Source organism: Emydura macquarii, unplaced genomic scaffold (genome assembly GCF_026122565.2).
Source record: "Emydura macquarii macquarii isolate MOO-44397 ecotype Brisbane River unplaced genomic scaffold, CSIRO-AGI_Emac_v2 contig_2897, whole genome shotgun sequence".
In the NCBI taxonomy this organism is placed as follows: domain Eukaryota; kingdom Metazoa; phylum Chordata; order Testudines; family Chelidae; genus Emydura; species Emydura macquarii.
In genome coordinates, this window is record NW_027133034.1 from 16,290,165 (window position 1) to 16,311,869 (window position 21,705).

At 38.4% G+C, this 21,705-nt stretch overlaps 1 protein-coding gene across 2 annotated transcripts in view; it reads left to right on the plus strand.

Annotated features, from left to right (window-relative positions):
* Positions 1 to 21,705, plus strand: part of SYK (spleen associated tyrosine kinase) — a 72,241-nt gene that overhangs the window by 35,785 nt on the left and 14,751 nt on the right. For both annotated transcript variants that reach the window (XM_067568862.1, XM_067568863.1), the window contains 4 exons: positions 4,765 to 4,903; positions 6,565 to 6,646; positions 7,391 to 7,440; positions 14,769 to 14,837. In XM_067568862.1, coding sequence (XP_067424963.1) covers positions 4,765 to 4,903; positions 6,565 to 6,646; positions 7,391 to 7,440; positions 14,769 to 14,837 — 340 coding nt within the window. The remainder of the gene's footprint in view (positions 1 to 4,764; positions 4,904 to 6,564; positions 6,647 to 7,390; positions 7,441 to 14,768; positions 14,838 to 21,705) is intronic.

Sequence of the window (21,705 nt, forward strand, 5' to 3'; positions counted from 1 at the left end):
TATATTTTGCTTCTGTGGATATATGCAAGTATTGGGGTGGAGGAGTAGGTAATATTCTACTAGTAGTTTCTTTAATTGATCTTGATTTTTTTTTTTTTTTTTAAAAAAAGTTAAAAAATGTACAATGCCCACAGAAAAACATTTTGAAAAGGGATTTATTATTGGATCATTTGAACACCTACATGAAAATCTACCGAAGATTCATAAATAGTGTGGTACATTGTACAGCACAGTTACAACACACAGTGCAGTCAGTTACTTTGCTTTTGCAGTTCTCAAAATTACTAAACCAAAACTTCTGTGTATGCATAATAATGTAGGTAAACCTCAAATCCAACATGGTGACACTGATGCAGTATTGTCAGCATCACCATGTCACAAGAGTTGTGCAAAACTTGTTGATTTCATTTATCATGCACTTCAGAAAACTTTGTCATTTTCAGTTCAGGTAGTTCTCTTTTCTTTAGTTTCACTTTAATTTTTAGATTTGTTCAAACTCCATAGGCAAAGGAGAAACACTTAGTGGTGAGTTTTATTAAGTGCTAAGCAGTTTGTACTTAGCAAGAGTTCCTTAGGATTAGGTTGACCTTGAAAACCATGATAAGTTTCATAAGTTATCATTACAAAACCAAAATGAAATTGTGAAACCCAGTTTCTAAAAACACTTCCCACTGTCTTGGAAAGGCAGCAAGCATTTAGTTTTGAGTTGTGACAACAGGTTTGAAGGCCATCCGAAAGTGCAGGCTTTTCATTGCATCATAGCACTAGCATCAGCACATCACAAAGCTACGTGATAAGGTAACAATGGATGCGATATGTTTTGATTTGGTTTGTTGAATTCAAATAGGACTTGTTTAAGCTTGTTCATGGTTTGTTCCTTACTGCTCATTTAGCCAAATTGCATGCACAGTTATTTTTGTTGGTTAAAATTTAAATTTACAGAACATAAATATAATTGGAACATTGACTTGCAGAAAAGGGAAATAGAATAAGATTATTTTTCTGAGACCAAAATAACTTGCCTACTACTTTAAAAGAAACCTGAACCATATTGTTTGTGGTTTTTCATAACATATAGGTATTTAACACATTGACTTCCTGTACTGACTGACCAGTCAAGAGCAGCAAGGTCTGTACTAAAATGGAGAATGACTTGTAGTTTGTCGTCCTGTTCATTGCAGTTAGTAATTAAAAGAACTAGAAATATATACAGAGTGGAGGGATGTTGTCTCCAAAACAGATAAGCAACTTTGCATTCCATTCCATAGCTTTCATACCTCCATTCTGAAAATAACTTGCACCATATTAGGAAATATAACCTATTATCTCCCAATAACATGGAAAGCAATCATGTATCCAGTATAGTGGTCTGCTCTACTGAGGCTGACATTTTACACGTGCAGCCATCATTACTGTTAATGAGTTACCTTCATACATCCACTCAAGATCAGACATCAATGAGCTAGTAGACTCCTGTACTGTAAAGATTTTTAAGGATCACAGATGTAAAGAAAAATATCCTCAAGCCAGGATTCAGCTCTTCAGGGCCAGGCATGTGCCTCTTACTTAGTCTACTGACCTGGCTCATACTTTGCTGCTTCTGCATGAAATCAAGGTTGAGAGGAAAAAGACAGAATTACACAACTGTGGCTCAGGCTTTTCAGAGAGTGCTGAACAAACTCATCTATACAGATGCCACTGGAAACCTTATATTCTCTCCCCAGGCAGGAGGAGGAGGGGAAGAAGAGTTACTGTGTCTCCTACCTGCCAAGAGATGGTGGGTGAAAGCAAAAGAGAGACTCCTTCCATCTCACGTGCAGAAGAGGAGAAACACACACACTCAGAAGCCAGGAAGGGTAGAGAGAATTATACCCCTTTTCCTTCACAGCAGCCAGCAAAATCAAATCGCACCAGTGTCTCCGCGTCTTTCTGACCTTTGGAACATCTTATCAGTTCAACTCAGCAGTTAATTCTCAAACAACAATGAACAAAGATTCAGTCCTGCGGAACATCTTTTGCAAGTGAGGATTCCTAGAAATAGACTTTTTTGCTACAGGCCAAAACCACAACTATCAAACATTTTGTTCCAAGGGGGATTTGAATTCAGTCTCCCTGGCAGACACTTTTCTCATCCCTTGGTCACTGGGACTAATATATGCCTGTGCGCTGATCCCATGATCCCCAGAAGGTTCTGAGGAAATTGAGGAAAGATTCTGGACTGATGGTTATAATAACCTCAGCATGGGCCAGACAGTTCTGGTATTCAGATCCGATGAACCTCTCAACACAGCTCTCTATCACTGTTACCTGCCCTAGCTGACATAGTCTCGTGGAGCAACCATCAGATCCAGACCTAGATTTATTACATCTGTTAGCCTGAAAGCTGTCTTGATGACATCCACCAAAAAAAAAGCTGTTTGTTTGAAGTTCGGAAGGGATATAAACTGGCCATCAGGAAGTTTAAACTTGAAATTAGATGAAGATTTCTAACCATCAGAGGAGTGAAGTTCTGGAACAGCCTTCCAAGGAGAGCAGTGGGGGCAAGAAACCTAGCTGGCTTTAAGACTGATCTTGATAAATTTATGGAGGGGATGGTATGATGGGACAGCCTAGTCTGGCAATTGAGTGATCTTTGACTACTAGCAGTAAATATGCCCAATGGCCTGTGATAGGATGTTAGATGGGGTGGGTTCTGAGTTACTACAGAGAATTCTGGCTGGCTGGTGAGTATTGCCCAGCTGCTCAGGGTTTAGTTGATCGCCATATTTGGGGTCAGGAAGAAATTTTCCTCCAGGGCAGTTTGGCAAAAGCTTTGGGTTTTTTTTGTCTTCCTCTGCAGCTTGGGGCACAGGTCATTAGCTGGTGGATTCTCTGTACTTTGAAGTCTTTAAATCATTTGAGGACTTCAGTAACTCAGTGTTAGGTTAGGGGTCTATTACAGGAGTGGGTGGGTGAAGTTCCGGGGCCTGCGTTGTGCAGGAGATCAGACTAGATGATCATAATGATCCCTTTTGACCTTACAGTCTATGAGGAAAGTATTACAAAGCCCAGTGGAGTTACAGGAACATGACCTAATAGTGTATTAATAAATACAATACCAACAAAAGTCAGTACCGTGTCAGGGCATCATGCTATACTTACTTCAAAGTTCTTTGAGAAACTATTTAACTATGATTTAGTTCTTCAGTTCTTTAATACTGTGAACCACCATTGTTTATATTGGTAATTCATTTCCATTTTATTTAAACTCTGAAAGCTGTTTGAAATATAGACTTGGCTGAGAAATAATCTTTCCCACTTATGAAAATTTTTTAATTTTGTGGGTGGGGGAGACAACCAAAAACCCTTTTGTCTCAAGTTAGGAGAAAAGGTAAAAAAATGTTAAATTTTTCACAGACAAGAGAACTAAAATGGATTTTTTGGGAATATTCCCTTGACTGCCTGACTCCCCACACAGGCAACTGACCAGTGAGTCAGGCCAACTGGAAAGCCACCTGCTTGGTGAGTTGGGGAGCCTGACCAGCCAAGGATCCCAGGGAGCCTGGCAGTCTGACAGATGAGCTGCTAATGAGCCCAGGGAGGCATGTGGATGAGCTGGCAGGAAGCCAGACAGGTTTCAGACTAAAGCTTTGTGAAAATTGGCACAGAATTTTTCAGTGTACTATAGTTGAAGCTGCATTTTCCAGCAGGAAGATGTTGCATCAGAAAACTTATTGACCAGTTCAGTTGACAGCCCCCTATCAGCAGTGTTTGAATCTGGTGCCTTCGGATTTAAAATAAAAAGTCTACATTTTGTGCTAAAGGACCAGTCCGGCAGCATAGAGGCAGTAGCACGCTCAAACCATTTCCTGGGTTCAGCCACTGAAGCAAGATAAACCCACAATGGGTAATGTTACTACAACATGCAGTATAGTTTCAAAAGCAGTACTACTCAGTGCAGGCACTTCATATGTTTTCAGACCCCCTGTTTGCCCAGCATTGTGGTTGAATGTGAATGTTATACATTTTTCCTACACTGCATTCCATGGTAACTTTTGATTTTCCTTCTCTTAACAATGAAGATAATGGGGAGAGGACGTGGATCACTTTCATAACCTAATATAATGTAAAAGAAATTGCACTTGAATTCCAAACACTTACGGACACAGAAACTGGATTTGACTTTTTGCTTCCCACCACAGGTCCATTAAAACGAGCACTTTGTCTGAAGCAGGAGTCAGAGAGAGAGACTTCAGAGAGTGCTCATGTGTATGGCCAATAGTGCAATGATTTATGTATCTGCTGCAGACCTTACATCTTGAAGCATGAGATCTAATTTGCTTGGCAAATATTAACATAATTAATAATATTAGACATCTTTTTAAATTCCTGCTACATTGCTTGAACATGACTTATATTAGTAAATACCACAGACGGATTCAGTGTTTCCCTTTTTATTTATGCTTCTCTTTATCTGCTATTAACTTCAGCCCTTGATTCACTGAGTGTGCATGTTGGGTAGAACACAGAGTTCTGTTGCTCCCTAGCAAATAGCTCCACCTGTTGGAACTTCTTTGTTTTATCATTTTCCTTTTGGAAAAAAAAACTTCAGAAAATTCTATTTTCTAAAATTTACACTAAAAGAACATGATGGTTTTAAAGGGAAGTCCTCAAAAGCTGGAATGCAGATTTAGCTGTATTTCCATTTGGAAAATATTTTTCTCCAAAACAGAGATGCTTGCTACTAGTTGAGGATAACCTTTGATGTTTCTCTTGTCATTTCAGAATCAGGGAAAGGGACAACAACGGATCCTATGCTCTCTGTCTGCTCAGTGAAGGAAAAGTACTGCATTATCGTATTGACAGAGATAAGACAGGAAAGCTTTCTATACCAGATGGAAAAAAGTTTGACACCCTCTGGCAGGTCTGTTAAATTAGTCAATTGGGTAACTGTCATCGTGTTACTATGGCACCAGATAAGGCAATTTGTGTTTTACTTCATTGTGCATCCACAATCTTTAGTCAAATGGCAGTATGTTTTGGATGGTAATTTACCACATATTTCTAACTTAATTTTCAGTGACTTTCATCGTTGGGGAAAATATATTTTATTATAGAAAGCTATGTAAGTGGTACAGGTTTTAATAGTTTTTAAAAAAAATGTTGGCTTAATTTAAAATTGCTTTAGTCATTATTCAAATAATTGTACATTTCCTTGAATGGAAAAGCATTTTCAGTTATAAAAACCAGATTAAATAATATCAATGCATTGCCAAGGCATTTGTCTAACATCCTTGTGACAAGCAAAAGACACAACTCTGGTGTAGTAAGCACAAAGGGAATAGTTTAGGATGCTAGGCACACACAATCCTCTTCAGTTCCTTGACTCTCTAGCTGGCAAACTGGGAAATACAGCCTGCCCAGCATTACCAACGCTGCCTGTCTAAATCCTGGCCCAGATTAAGCAGTCATGGAATGGATGGCTGATAATATTATAGTCTGTAATAAAGATGAGGCACTACAAGAGATAAATGTGGATAAATTGAAAACATTAAAGGAAATTAAATGGCTGCAGAAATCTGCTGCCTCCTATAGTTTAATATTACATTAACACAAATAAATTGTTGTTATAACTGTATATGTATAATGTAAGTCTATAGCTGTATATAATAACTCTTAGCCTTTCCTTTAACTATCCATGTCCTCCTTGCTTAATGCAAAGCTGACAGAGAGGCTGATTTACTAGTGTTCTCCACTGTTGATGAGGAGAGTTGTTTGGGCAAAGCAAATTCTTCCACTACAGACCAATACTGAAGGGAGGCAGGATTTGCCTCTGATCTTAGAGCTGTGTAAAATAAACACACACACACACACACACACACACACACACACACACTCTATAATGAGTATGTACTATAGATGCTGTGTACACAAGCACAATTTAGAAAGATGGGATTGAGAGCAAGTACAATGACTCAGTGTAGTCTCTGAACATAGCTGCAAATCCTGCCTTGATCCCCTACCCTATATTAGACAGTAGAAGGGCAGACTGTGATTCCACTGTCTGTGTTTAGGTAAAGCCACCTAAAAATGCAAAGGCCAGTTCTACTAACAATACATGTCTTATTATTAATAACACCACAGTAGTGTCTACAGGCCTAGCCAAGGCACTTCATGCCTGCCCTAAAGAGTGTGGGAAAGATAGACGAAAAGGTGGGATGGGAAGCAGAGACACAGAAAGGTGAAATAGACTAGCCAAGATCACACAACAGGTCAGTGACAGAACCAGGACTAAAAATCAGAGTTTCTTACTCCTAGCCCATTCTCTTATCCAGAAGACCTCCCTAAATGTCTATACTCAGACTAGGAAAATGCAGATTTAATACAGTAGTTCATACCCGATAGCTATGTTAATTGCACACCGCATACTGCATGCATCTGTATGTCCGTCCGTCTATTTGTCCATCCATGTCCAAAAAAATAAGCTACTGACCACACTTGGAATCAGCCATATTATTGCTCAAAACTTTCTTTCCTCCATTAACTCTCCCTTCTCTCATTCTCTCTTCTTTTTTGGCCTGGTAGTTAGTTGAACATTATTCATACAAACCAGATGGGCTGCAAAGGGTCCTCACAATTCCATGTGCACGACTTGGCTCAGAAAATGGTAAGTTATTCAGACGTCTGTGACGCTCTAATGTTCCTGCTAAAGATAAGAAAAGTCGTGTGCATTTTGTTTGTCACAGGAATAAGAACATGCAGATTACTGTAAAGAATTGCAGTGAACCCAAATGTATGGTTGAATTTCTAACTGTGCTAATGATATAAGATATAGTAAGTAGTGTGAGAAGGGGTGGAGGAGGATTCTATATTATAAAGAGCCATGTTCTTGCCTCCAATGATTGCTAATTCTGATGGCAATTAGTCCCCTGCTACCCTTAAATATTTTAATTCTTCTTGGGATGGTTTCTCTTTCACAGTCAGTGAAGTATTGTCTGCAAGCTTTTGAAGGCCAGTAGATCTGGTAAATATTGTATCTAGTCCAGATAGTAGAAAGAAATTCTGGGGCAGGTTGTGAGGCTGGTTTATACAGCAGTAGGAGGTATAAGTTCCAACAGGTCATAAAAATGGCTTTTCTTCACTTGAAAATTAGTTCTCATAAGAACACAATATTGAAGCATTATGATAACTAACACGATGTTGAACAAGACTTACAAATCAATGTAGATGATGATTGTTGTGTTTAACATCAACAGACCATCAGTAAAACCTACTGGAATCATAGTATGTAAAATCAGTTGTTTGATTAGAGGCCATCCATGATGAGGGATTCCTGGTTTCCCCACCTTTGGTAAGAATAGCAGCAGCCTGTATGCCTGCAAAGTAATCCTTCTGTTTGATTCCCTTATAGCTAACATTATTTTTGACACCCGTCCTCCACTTCCCGGAACCCATCCTAAGGTAAGAGAAGGCAGCGGAAGCAGCAGTAATGCTTATGTTTAAGAAAAGCAAGTGAGATCCTTAGTATGTCTTAATATATTAGGAACTTTAATGAATGCATGCCACTACAGCAGTGAATTAATTTTGTTATGATTGCTGTATATAGACAGTACATGGAAAAGTACATTACCCCAGATTTGAGATATTCTAGCGTGCTTATTGTTTTGATTAGATTTTGCTCAGTTATATATAGCACACAATTCCTTGGGTTTGTTTTATAAGCACAATATTTGGAAATTATGATTTATCCTATACAAAAAGCTACACAAAAGCAATGTTAAGGGCCATATTCTGCACCATCTATAACAGCAGTGAGGAGCTGAGATACTACACAGTGCATGTTCTGTTTCAGGAATCTGCTGGCTGGAGTAGAATCGCTTTGCTGAATAAGAACAAAGTGTTTTCACAGATAGCACTTGTTGCTGACATCAGGTTTTGCAAAGTCCTGATCCAGCATGCACTGAAATCAGTAGGAGTTTTTCCACTGTCTTCAGTGAGGGTTCGGTTGGGGAATAGCTGACTGATCTTGTTCAACCACAGATCATGAACTCTTTAGGATGTGGTTTGCAGGCAGAGATGACTGCCAGGCCCATGGAAATATTCTGCCCTGTTACTTCTGCAAAAGATGGTAAAAGATTCTCTGGATTTTTTTCCTCTTTGCTCATCAGTGCTGCAGGGGTCAGGATTTGGCCCTAAACTTGAAATGTTAATCACACACGGCACAAGAAATTCTGAATCGAGGTTCACACCAAACAGAACTCTGCCTTGCTTGCCCAGATGAGTTGCAAAAAGTCATTCATTACATGATCACCAAACATATGAAATCATATAAAATGTTATATTTTAGGAGAATAAAGGGATACTTTGCCATTTTTGCCTCTGAATCAGGTGCCTATCTTCCACTGATTTTCAGAAATATCTAAAATGTTAATCTTGTTCCTGTGTAACACTTACGAATGTTTAGAGTCAGATTTATGATTCCAGTTGGGCAAACGTCAGATACAGGAAGAGTATGTGAAATTGTTGAACTCAAGGGACTCTCTTTCTGGGGAAGAATGAAAGAGCCAGTGTATCCAATCTAAGACTTTATTTTAGGCCAAGAGGGGCCCATACCAGCCAGGCCCTGATAAATGGGCAACAATTAAGTAGACTGGCCTGGCTCTCAATGAGTGATGACCAGTTAAAAACAAAAACGTCACATAGACATGCAAATGTATTATACACGACCCTGTGGTGAAGTGAAGACTGGGGATAGCACTTAGGTAAACAGCAGCAACTGCATCTGAGGAAGTGGGGTGCAACCCATGAAAGCTTATGCCTACTGAAATTAAATTTGTTAGTCTTTAAAGTGCTACAGGACTCTCGTTGTTTTTGCTGTATACAGACTAACACGGCTACCCCTCTGGAACAGTACCCCTATGTTCAACTTTTTAGTGTTATTTGATCAGTAACAACAGAAGATGGAAGGCAGTGGTAGCAGAGAGAAAATATAACATTTAAAATAATAATTATTATTTAACTCCTTTGCCAACCAAAGCGCAAAATGTGACAATAGCATTGCTGCCAGCATGCATGCACATACACAGGCTGCTTGAATATGCACACTGGGCTCAGGAACAACTTTGCCTTTGTGTCACACTAAGAGCCAAGTCTCGGACCAGCTCACAGCCATTATTGGAGCTTTGGAGGGTCAGGGGAGATCCATGTAGTAATTTAAAAAAAAAGAAATAAACACTTTTTCCTCATATAAACAAGATGTATACATCTTCACCTTGATCACAAATGCTGGGTGAAATCTTGGCCCCATTGAAATCGGTGGGAGTTTTGCTGTTGGCTTCAATGGAGACAGGTCTTCACTCTGTATTTTTTAAAGAAGAAAAATGCCTGGCTCTCAAAAGTGCTGCTTCCCTGCCTCGCCGCACCTTCCCCTCTGGCCCGGATTAGCTCTAGTTTTTGTGCTGATGGCATGACTGCTCCAGTTAATGACTGTAGCCTACCAGCCACTCTCTTCATCACAAAACACATCCACCCCTTACTGCAATGGTGGATTGTTCAAGTGGCTTTTTCCAAAGAGAAATAACCCCAGGAAATATTTTCATGAGAGTGAGAGAGATTTTTGTGAGAGCACTGTCCAAATCTGCTATATCATCATACAATATCTGGATATACCTTCAGCCCCAAATGTCCGAACATTTGGGCTAATATTTCAAAATATAATAGTTATGGGTGCCTCAGTTTTTGGGTGCCAACTCAAGACACCTTAAAGGGGCCTGATTTTTTTCAGAGGGTAGGAACCCAATGCTTTCTGAACATCAGGCCTCTTTGACAAGTACACCCAAAAACATTAACCACTTTTGGAAACGTTGGTCTTGAGGTTTGGCTCCATACAACATATCTAAGGCTATATTCAAAAGTGAAGTTTAAACATGTCAACTGTATACAAGTCATCTTATTTATACAACCGTAGTGGAGGCAGAAGATTAAAATGTAGCTTATGCAAGAACAGAAAATGGTACCTACATGCTTGCAAGTTTGTAGAAAAAGCTGAAGTTTAAATATAAATGAAAAGTAAACATTTGAAGCTCTATAAAGTTTTACATTAGGTGCAGTGTTAAAGATGCAGTTTCCTCTTTGAAATACGGTAAAAAGATAACTTTTCATGTCTTAGCTTGTAGAAAAAGTGTAGTTCAATTTTTTTATTCTATTAGTTGAACTGTAGATTAAATTGATCAGTGTTGTGTGATCATGTAATGAATGAACATAGGCCAAACTCTTGTATTCGCTTCATCAATGAAATTGCAGTGCAACCCTAATTCTAGCTGTATTATTATAATTTATTGTTATTTATGTCTCCATAGTTGTTCATGATTTTTTACATATTGAGGACCCAATCCTGCAAACACTTAGGCAAGTGTTTTTACTCATCTGAATAGTTCCATTGACTTTAAAAGGCCTGTTCACATGAGCAGAATTATACACATACTTTAGTGTTTTCAGGACTGGGATTCAAAACACTAAAACTTCAAGGGACTTACAGATCTAGACTTGAGTCTTCTACTATGGAACTGAATAGAAAACTTGCTATTGACCTAATCTGAAGCAGCTTTGAGCCCTTAATTAGACATATGGTAAAACAGCAAGGAGCGTTGGGGAGAACAAAGGGTTCAGTGAGCTGTTCTGTACATGCCCTGTTGGTTCCTTTTCTAAAATTATTGCTGTAATTAGAATATTAACTGATATATCATTTCTAGACTTTTCTGTAATTAACATCTGAACATTAGTATTGCATTAATAGAGTTCCTTGTGTATCACTTCTTTGCTTTTTTAATATAAACGGAAAAAAACCAGAAAATTACATGGAATCCTATTATCAACAGAACTCAAAGGATTTAGTTCTCATAGCTGAGTTCCCTTATGGGCATCCTTATGCAGAAATGGTAACTCTTGACCTGTTCAGCTGACCACTTATGCAGCAGTTCTTGTATACAGAACTTAAATTAAAAATTGATTCAAGCTGCAAAGACAGAAATGCATACTCGGAAGAACAAATAAAAATTGCAAACGTTGATGTAGACAGTGTAGAATCTGTAGTGAACCATCTACTTGATTCCAATGCACTATTTTCATAGCGGGCTAGGTCTGCTCTGAGATAAGAGTTTTCAGAAATCCTAATGTCCCTTTAATTTTACCAAAGTGGATGGCAAGAAGCTCCTCCCCTTACCTGCCTCTTCCTTTTTAACTATGGCAGCCAAATTCTCTCCCCTCCTCCCACAGACCAGAATTTTCCTGTCTCCCAACCAGCATATAGCCCAGCCCTTTGTCCTTCCCCACCACCCGAGAGCCAACAGGGTCTCCTCACTTGAGCAGATTGCCCTCTGCCTATCCACCTTCCCCCATTCTTTATTCCATATAGTTCTACCTGCCTTTTCCTGTCCTGCTGCAACAAGACCCGATCACCTACCTAGCTTTATCTTGGCTACCTTCTTCCTACCCTACCCTGCTACTGCTGCTTTCCTTAGTCTCTTGTTTCTCCTCATCTGGCCCCATGTTACTACTCATCCCCTCAACCTTCTTCTTCTCCCCCCACTTGCTATTCTGACCCTCCTTTACCCCATTCGTAAACAGGCCCCCCGTATCTTAGTCCCTCTCAGTTGTTATCACTTTCCTATTCCCCACGCCATTTTTTAATTCTCTAGATACAAAAAACAGGGATGAAGGAGCTACCAAAAGTAGTGGTCTCCTTTGTGTGAGAGGTGTATTTAATCAAGAAGTAGAATGAGGAAGTTTGGATCTGAAACTAGCTGGGCAGCCAATTGAGCTGTAGAAGAAGCTGCCATTTTTCTTTCTGTGGTACTCCTATTTTAAACCTGCAAGTACATTTTTCTTTCATCCACATCTTTAAATAACAACATTAGCCTCTCCTTTGAAAGAGAGAAAGCTAAAAAGAATGCTGGGCTCAGTTTAGTATAAATACCAATGGTGACCTGTACAACAAAGAGGCAACTTGGCTAATGCCTGAATTAGGCTGATTAGGGGTAGAGTGAGCAAAATTTTTCAACTGAAACTATTTTCAGACCAAAAAAAGGCAGATTCGGATCCACCAAAAACGCTTACTGAATTTGCGTCAATTTTGCAAATTGTTTTGGTGTAAAAGCAAAACAAACAAAAACCAAAACATTCTGAAAAAGTAAAATGTTTTGTTTTGATGTTTTCAGAATTAAACACTTTGACTTTTTGATTTTTAAATTACTTTTTGTTTCAAAATTACTTTTCATTTTATTTTAAAAAAATTAAAAAGGAAAAAAATTAATTTGATCTGAAATGGAGTGTTTCATTTTAGATCAATCAAAATGTTTAGTTTGAGCCCAAATGATTTTTTTTTTTTTTTTTTTTACTCTTTGACTTCCTGAAAACTTCCAAAAAATCTGTTTCGCATCAGTCCGAAACATTTTTTTTTTTAATTGCCAGTGAACCAAAAAAAATTTATTATTCATACATTTTTGATTAAGAAGCCCTGGCTTTTAGTGGAAAAAACACCCAGATATAAAGTTGTGTGTGGTGTAAGGAAATAGCAATGGCTATTCCATCTTTTCTTCCTGCACAGGTTATCTATGTGTTCATAAGACATGTCTCTAGTCCCAACATTTCTTAGCTCATGAGAGTGAAGATCACAATTTATGGTTTCAGAGAACCTACTTTTGTTAGTCATTGATGTTCCAGAGGGTGAACTAACAGAACAACAAGGCAAGATGTCAAAATCCAGTTCCCTCTTCTGCTACACTGAGGTTTCCATTGCAGTGAAACCAATACAGTAAGGGGAGACAGAGTGTTGGAAGGCTGTACAGGAAGTGCATACACCACAGACAGCATGAAGTCCCTTCTATAGCAGTACTCCACAGAAGGGTTGGGTGCGGTAGAGACATTTCCTTCCCATCATGTAAAGTTCCAATAGTTCCACCACCTTTGAGATAATTCCTTCTTCCTGAGCATCTTCCCAAAGCTGGATCAAGGATTTAGGCCAGGAGATGAGCTTAGTTAGGATTTGAGCCTGAAATCAGTCACTGACAATACAGAGGAGCAACAAGTTTAGAGCACCCCGGAATTCACCAATGGTTATCTGTCCAAGTACTGTGTTATTCATGTATTTAGATAGCTGTTACCATATGCTAGGCATGTAAATTCTAGACCCAGACCTAATTAGTTTTTTAATTTTTATGAGTGCCAGTTTGTTTAGATATCCTCCTTCAATGTCTACAAAACATTCATCTTAGGATTCATTTTAATGTCTGTAATACTATCATGTGTTTTAGTCATTATTAGCTCTAAAATATTACAGACTGCTGCACAGATGCCAGGTCAAAAGTTAAGGAGTGACTTTTACAGGGTAAGAGTGGTGAACGGTGCTCACTCTACACAAAAATTCTAACCGCTTTAGAGGATATATTCATTTGTTGCACAATAAGTAGAAAGTTCCCAAAGGTTTTTGATCCCATTTGGAAAGAAAACATGGTCAGATTAAGGAAAATAACAGATTCAATATGCAGTTTTAAAAATCTTGGGGCTTTGATGTTTCAATCCTAAAATTTGTCACACACCAGAAAGCCCCCATTCCTGAAAAAGGAATATGTACAGTCTAGGCCAAGTTTGACGTTTTAAAACAAAGCAGCTTTTTTAGTTGTCTGAAAGCAAGTGATCCTTTCAAAAAGAGAACTTTGGGGAAAACACAGCTGATAGACTCTTTTTAAATAATTGGATAACTCATAATAATGTCCAAATCAATTATTTGAAAAGTTCTAAACCTTCAACCTCAAAAGTCAGTTCTGAGACTGTTTTACATGAAAAGAGGAGTCAAAGTGCCATCTCAACTGTAACTGTGTGATCAGTAGGAAAACACAATACTATTTCAAAAAATTAAATAAGTGTTATTTGTTTATGTTTATCTCTTAGAGAGAGCCATTTAGAGCTAATCAGTCACATTAGGCAAATCAACTCATAAAACATATTTGCTTTTGTTTTCAATTACTTTGTATAGACACAAGTCCATTTGGGAAAGTTAGCCTATTGTTTTGGGGGTGTTTTCAAAATACTATTTTGAATTCAATTCAGTTTATGTAGTTTTTTTTTTTTTTTAAACAAAACAAAACTACCTTATGTTAATTCTAAAATCAAGGTATGCTTCAAATTCTGATAGCTGTATTAGTCCACCTATAATATATTAAGGTTATCATCTGCTTCATATTGCTAAATTCTGATTACTTGGGGGTAAGAATTTTACAATAGCAGTAGAAGAGGTTTACTGTGTGAATGATTGGGAGAAAAGCCTAGTTGTCTTTGATTTATAACTGCAGTCAAATTTGCCTTTTGGTATTTCTGCAAAGTATGGTGTAGTTTCCAACTTTGAAAATTCTGTACTATCCAAAGGACTAAATTTTGCTCTACATGCATGGAACCTCACTAAAATTAGTGGGGTTGCAAGAGTGTAATTGGAAGCAGAATTTCTCCCAATGATGCTGGTAACAGTTGTGTTTTCTCCCTTATGTTCGGATATAATGATCTCTAAAAGAGAGATTTAGAGGGGGTGATATGGTTTAAAGATCAGTGGGAGATTTCACATGTTACTTTTGCATACTTTTTGATACAGTGTAATAATTTAAAAGTATATTTAGAGGTACAGATTGGAGAAATACCAGGAGTGTTTTGGAAGATTGGTCTTGTAAAAGCACATCTGTTTATATTTTAAATATTTTCCTGACACATTTACTGTTCCTCTTTGACATTATGGTTTCTAGACTTGGTCAACAGGTGGAATTATCTCAAGAATCAAATCGTACACCTTTCCAAAGCCTGGCAGCAAAAAGGTGCATAATATAGTCTTTGTAGGTTTTGAATGAGTGAAAGGACTTACCCATACTTGGCTAACCTCATTTCTTTTGTTTTTTGGCTTGCTGATACTAAGCATGTGTCTGGCTACTAACAATTTGGTTATGTAGATTTGCTCATCTTTCTGCTTCTAATCCTTGTTTTACCTAATCACAAATCATATGCACAAATGTGGTCTTGGTTAATAGAATTAAACAAATGCTAACCCTTAGCAATGGTAAAACATTTGATTTGTTTTTTAGGTAACTTATTCCTCACATCCTGAAATGTTAGCACTGTTATCAGTATTCCTGAGATACAACATAAGGGAGATACTTTAAAAATAATGAATTATACCTGTACAAAATTATAATTCTAAGATAAACAATTACTAACAGAAAATTGGCTTGTTTTATGTATTAGTGAATACATTAAGGTCAAATTTTCAAGCAACCACTAAACACGCTCCTGCAAAATTTATATGCACAGATCATGTCGTTATCTATTGGGTTTGATCATGCATTGTGCAAGTGCAGAATGTTTCAAGAATAAGCACAAAGGAAAAAGTGATAAGTAGGTAGGGGATGCAGGAGAATTCAATCCTGAATTAAAGAAATTACCTGCCTGGCTAACAAGCGTATCACTGCACAGTGATAGATGTAGAGGTAAAGCCTCAAGAGCACACCTAACAGCTTCATTGCATGTTGAAAATAACACTTATGTCCTTTCTTCACCCAGACCTCACCCTTTTTTTTACGCTATGTTCTTGAGAGTAAAGAAGCAGACATAAAAGATGCTTGAGATTTACTCCTAGTCAATATGGAGAACTGTGATTAGTACTTAACTTATTTGTCATGCTGGAGCACAAACAACCTTTGCTCTATGCTTGGCACCATGTGAGGACTTGCAGAAGAAGCTCTTGCTGTAAATGCCCCATTTGCATGCACATGTGCTTGTTTGTGTCCACAAAACATATGGACACAAATTTTAAAGCCTATCTGAAAATGTGGCCATGATGTTGCATATGAGGACTGTGGGGTGTTTGTGTTTAATTACATTGTTGTTGGTTAATAAGTTCCTAGGGGTCTGAATTCTTGCTAGGTATAGATAAAAAAAAAAAAAAGCCATTTGGTCACTGCTGCTATCTAATCATCTAGCAACAGGGATTGAAGCAGACCCCAGACTGTGGCCCTACATCACAAAAAGCAGACACAGCCTCTGTAAGAGGAGAAGTTATAATGTTTGGCAAATCTTACAGTTGCTTCCCTCAAACCTACCAACACCACATAAACCTTTGAGCAGGGGGTTGGACTAAATGACTTCCTGAGATCCCTTCCAACCCTAGTATTCTATGAAATCTTGTCCAGATTGAGCCACAGCCAGCTCATCCTCCTCTAGACTCCAATCTCTAGTAGACATGGATAAGTGTTTGCCCACATTCACTGGATCAGAGGAATCTAGAGCTGGATTGTCAGCATACTGGCAACACCATAGCCCATTAATCCTCCTTACCTGCCACCCACCTCCCATCCATCCTCTCCAGCAGGCTTACATGCACACTGGATCACAGGGGAGATAGAACGTAACTCTGTAGAAAGCACTGCGATGAAAGAGAAACAGTTGCTGGAAGTCACTGTGTCTGTAAGCATTCAGCAACAAAAGACTGTAGCCAACCAACAGCATCCTTATCTGAGCCCTCTTCAGCCAGTTAGTTAGTACATCAGAGGTACCGCAGGCATCTTATGCTACCATCATTGACTCCTGACCTTCATTCATTTTTAAATGACCATAAGTCATCCTAACCAATGCATTGATAGTGCTTCATAAGATAAAGTATTGTTTTTATTATCTTACATTTCATAGTCTGTGTCCAAGAATTTGAGGAGATTTTCAAAGGCAGAGATGGGAGTTAGATGCACCAATCTCCTATTGACTTTCAGTGGAAGTTGTGTACACAACTCCCATTTCTGCCTTTGAAAATTTCTCCTTAAAAATTTCCTTCTAAATGCAGTCCCTTAACAGCCTAAAGACATTCTCATTTTGCCATATTTATTCATTCACAACTAAACCTTCTATCACCAATAGCTAATACACAACAGTTCAGGATTTCTTCTCACTCCTTCAGAAACAAATATATGTGTGGTTATCAAGTAGGATCTTGCCAGTTACAAATTGACAGCCTGGAATCAAATTATTTGAGATTTGGGCTGGAAATGTGGACTGTTTCAGGGAAATTATAACTCTTTTCACTATGGCAATATAATACACGTTAAATGCTTTTGGGAATCATAGAAATTACAGATAGAGAAGACCTATCCTCTAAACTATCTCCATTTCAATGCTATTATATATTTACTAGTGTTTTCTCTAGTTTTAAAAGTTCTAAGTGATGGTGCATCCACTACTTCCCTTGAAAAACTGTTCCACAGTATGATACATCTACTGTAAAAAAGCTTTTCCTTATGGCTAAGTTTTCCCTTTTTCAGTTACTAATGGGATCACCAGGAGTTATGGCATGAATCACTCTAAGTAGTTCCCCAGTAAAGATCCAGCATTTGGTGGAAGATTATGGAATCTAGCGGTACGATCATAAACTGATCTAAAGCTCCAAAAACTGCCATAAGACAGCCACAACCATGTTAATTACTGTAATCCAGTCTCTCTCATGCACTTTTTGACAGTGCAAGGTAAATATTGTGGGAAAATGAGGTAGAATTAAATAATTATGTAAGACTTTTGTTGTCTTCAAAGGGTACAGGATATGGGCTCCAAATGTGCAAAGTGAGTAGATCTCAAGTTAGTGTTAGTAAAGGCAGCCCTGCCTTGCAATGCATGTGGATTGCAGAATCACATTTTGAGAGGCTGTTGTAATTCAAAATAATGTCTGGGGGCTGCAGTATAGCATCATACCAAATAGTCAGCACTTTTCTGTAGCTGTTTTCTGTATTGAAAATGCCTATTGTCCAACTTCTGTTGAATGTACACAATACACAGTCAATAGTATCGGTGTTGTGAAGACAACTGCAGTTCTGGAGAGGAGTTTTTGTTATTATGCACATATTGTAAGGGAAACCTGATAGTTTTAGGAAATGGGAGGTAGATTCTGAAACCTGCTTTGATATCCATTTAACCTTACGTGTCTGAGTACTCAGCAATAATGCTGATTTCATGATAGTGCAAAATTACAACCTGTGCTCAAAAGTTAACATTCTGAGCTGAAAGTCAAAACTCTCAACTCTTGGCCTTATTTAAAACTTATTTGCAAAGTTTATTTAGACCTGATTAATTAGGAAAATTATTTCTCCTTAATTACAACAAGAATTTTCTAGAATGTGCATTTTAAAAAATTATAAAATAAATCATGATTTATTTTTTATCTTAATGTCAAACCAAAATGTTTCCTGGTAGCTTCTTCAGTGGCTTAAAACAGGCAGTTCAAACATTCCTTTAGACAAGGAAGTACGACTTACCTGATGAAAAAGAAAATTTAAATCAACTAGTGACATCTAGTGGGGACTAGAACGTCTTAGACAATGCCTGGTGTTTCCTTAGCTAGTAAGATCTGAGTGCTAACCTATTGGATTTTGGGTTATGAAAGAGACAGAATACTTCCATATATAAATTTGGATCATGTACAAATCAAAGTATCTTACTAATTATCAAAATGCAAAGAAATCATCTGCTACACTGATTGTCTGAATGATCATAATAGAATAGTAAAACAAACAAACAAAAAGCTTTAGGTCTCTTTTCTAGACACTGAGCATTTAAACGCAGGTGCTGTCATTTAATTCATGTTTTTACAGCACCCAATAAAATGGGACCCAATTCTGAGTGGAGCACCTGTACATTGCTGTAATACAAATAACGGGCACAATACTAGCTTGACCTAAGCACCTGCACAGGGTCGGAGTGAGTGTAAGATATTATCTACCCATAAAAATTTGCACTTTAGCTATTCTGGTATATGAAATTAGTACCATACCTCCCTCCCAATTGTGGATGCAGTTTTACCAATCTAAAAGTGCTTACACTGTACAGCTAGTTCCCGAAAGGGAAGAGAAGGTACCTTTAAATATGTCTTATTGTGTCCACAATATGGGTTGTACCCATATAACTATTTGGGTTAAAAAAATCTCTCCTCTCAATGAAGTAGTTATACCCCTACAAAATCTGTGTGCACACTATGCTGAACATACCTCCTTACTCAATGGCAGGTCGTAAACTGACAGCTTAGACCAAGAATAGAACTAACGAGAGTGTACGCTGGATAATATCACAGCTCTACAGTTTCATTCCTAACAAGTCCTTTTAGTTGATTTTCTGTTTCCAGTGATCACATTTTTACTATCAGATCAAGTATATACTCCTCAAATAGTAAGAGTGAGAGGTCAAATCCTTTAGCCCTTACTAAGACAAAGTTCCCATTGAGAAAGGACTGCAGAATTTGGCTCACTATCTGTAAAATGGGACAGAAATGACATGGCGCATAAGAGCCGGTTTAATTGAATAAGAATGGCATCCTCCTGTGTTATTACCCAGCACATGGGACATGCAACAATAAGCACCTTCCACACACACTTTCAGCTGTCCTTGCTGGACTTTATGGGGAGTATTCTAATGTGCTCCAAAGGGCATGTTATTGAAAAGAAAACCAAAAGACAGAATACTCTGCAAGCCTTGACTGTACAGTGGGCAAATGCAAAGAAAACTGTTAATTGCACAAAACTGTAAATGGTTTATGTTTCCAGATTAGGTAGGCAGAAAAGTACAGACTTTTGAAAATGGTTTGTTTATCAAACAATAACTTAAAATATAATTCAACCAGCAATCCTAATGAAAATACTGTGCTAAATAGGGTAAAATCTACTGGCACCTATTTGAACCCCATCAAGGTCCAACTAGAATGGGGCGAAGATGCTGGAACGCTACTCATTTTCCACACTCATTTCCCAGATTAGCTAAATCATGAGCAATATAATAGTTAGCAGTGTTTGAGATATAAGCAGTCATGATGCATCTTGAGAGTTAACTCCCTCAAGAGACGAATGGTGCTAGTTCACAGCTCTGTTAAAGCTGTTGTTGTTGTGGCAGATTCAGTAAGACAACAGTATACCAGTTCACATGTACAAAAATTTCTTCTTAAGTATAAGGGCTATACACTTAATTATTTAAAAAATGAAATGATTGGACAAGTGAATCCACTCCTTTCTGATTTCTTTCCCCTGCTCTTGAAGCACAAATGGTGGAAAACCACCACATATCCTCAAGTGGGGAATTGCCCCTCTTCCCCTACAGCAGGGCAGGCTTGTCAGTGCATGGCCAGTTTGCTTCAGTTAGTCCCTGCTGGCAGATTGTCCCTGATGTGTCATAAGTATCAGGCATGCTTCACAGCAGATTCTCTAAAGTGTGCCAGGTCGAACACAGACTGGGACCCAGAATCAGGTAGTTGCAAGTGTCTCCTCTGTGTCTTGTTGATATTGGTCACATCAATGAAATTTTCCCCTTAAAGTCTTCAGAAATTGTTGGGGAGGGTGGTCACCAAATGACGGTGTGGTTGATCCTCTTGTTACCCTAATAGCAATGTTCGTCATTGTTACCAGTGACAGTAACCAGGAAAAATGAGTGTCCTATATAAGGTGGTATAGTAAAATTAGTGTTTGGTTTTTCATAACTTTATCTCTTTATGCTTCTGGCTCCAGGTTTGTATTACTATCAAGCGTGTATACAGCAAGTTCCAGTCCACTAGAAATTCTGAACTTGTCATTTTTTCTAAGCCCTTTCCCATTTATAGCCCATTTCTCCTGAGCGTCTGTAGGATGAGAAAAAAATTGGTTCATAAAATCTTTTCTCATCTAAAAAGCAAAGAGGTCTGCTGACTTTAGCAGCAGCAAAAACTCGCTGTTACGTAAACACCGTAATTGTACAAGCTCTAGAGATCATTCAACCAATCATGAAAAGAAATAAATTGAGAATATCCTGCTGCATTGATTATCTGGGAGGAACAGCTATGTCGAAAGGGTTTTACTTAATCATGACTACAGAAAGGTTTCACTGTGTACGCTTTTAAAGAAAGCAGCAGGGAACATTTCAAGGCATTGGGTTCACAACTTCCCATGCTTAGCACAATTGTACAAATCCAAGTGCTTTTGGTGTGGTGCTGGGCACCCTCAACTCTCACTGAACAACTTCCAACTGTAAGTTGTGGGCATGTGGAAACAGCAACCTTGCCCTGGGTAGTCTGCAGCCCCTGGTCCCAAGACAATTTGGCGAGGCCTGCCCATCTTTGTGTAAATATTTTATTTGCTGTGCTAAGTAATAATTTCTAGTGTAAACAGGGCAAAAGGGAGCTATTATTTAAAACCTTAACTGATCCCTGAAATTGGAGACCCCAGCTGTGCTCTGCATTTCAGAACTCCTAGCTTCCAACTTGGCTGCAAATGCTGCACTGCCAGAAGAAGAAACATCTTTCCCAAGCAGCCTCTCAACAACTTTTCTGGGCATTCACCCCCGTTTTTCATCCTTCTCTTCCAGGCCTCTTTTGAATGGCTCATTTATAGCCCATTATAACGGACAGTAAAGGGAATACTGGAAGAAATTAGGACTGCTTTATGTGCTCTTACACCCTGTCCCTAAATCAACAAAACAGCTCCTCGCCAATCTCTTTCACATCACCATTACTCCAGATCTCCCATTTCTCATCTGTAGCCTCATCTGCTTTGTATTTTTAACCTTCCTTTCAATCTCTCTTTCCCCCCCCCCCCCTTGGTCACGTCATTTCATTTCTCCCTTCTGGCTTCTCCATCTCTTTCCTCTTCCTAGCCTTCAGCCACCATCTCTCTTCCTCGTCTCACCTAAAAATAGGGG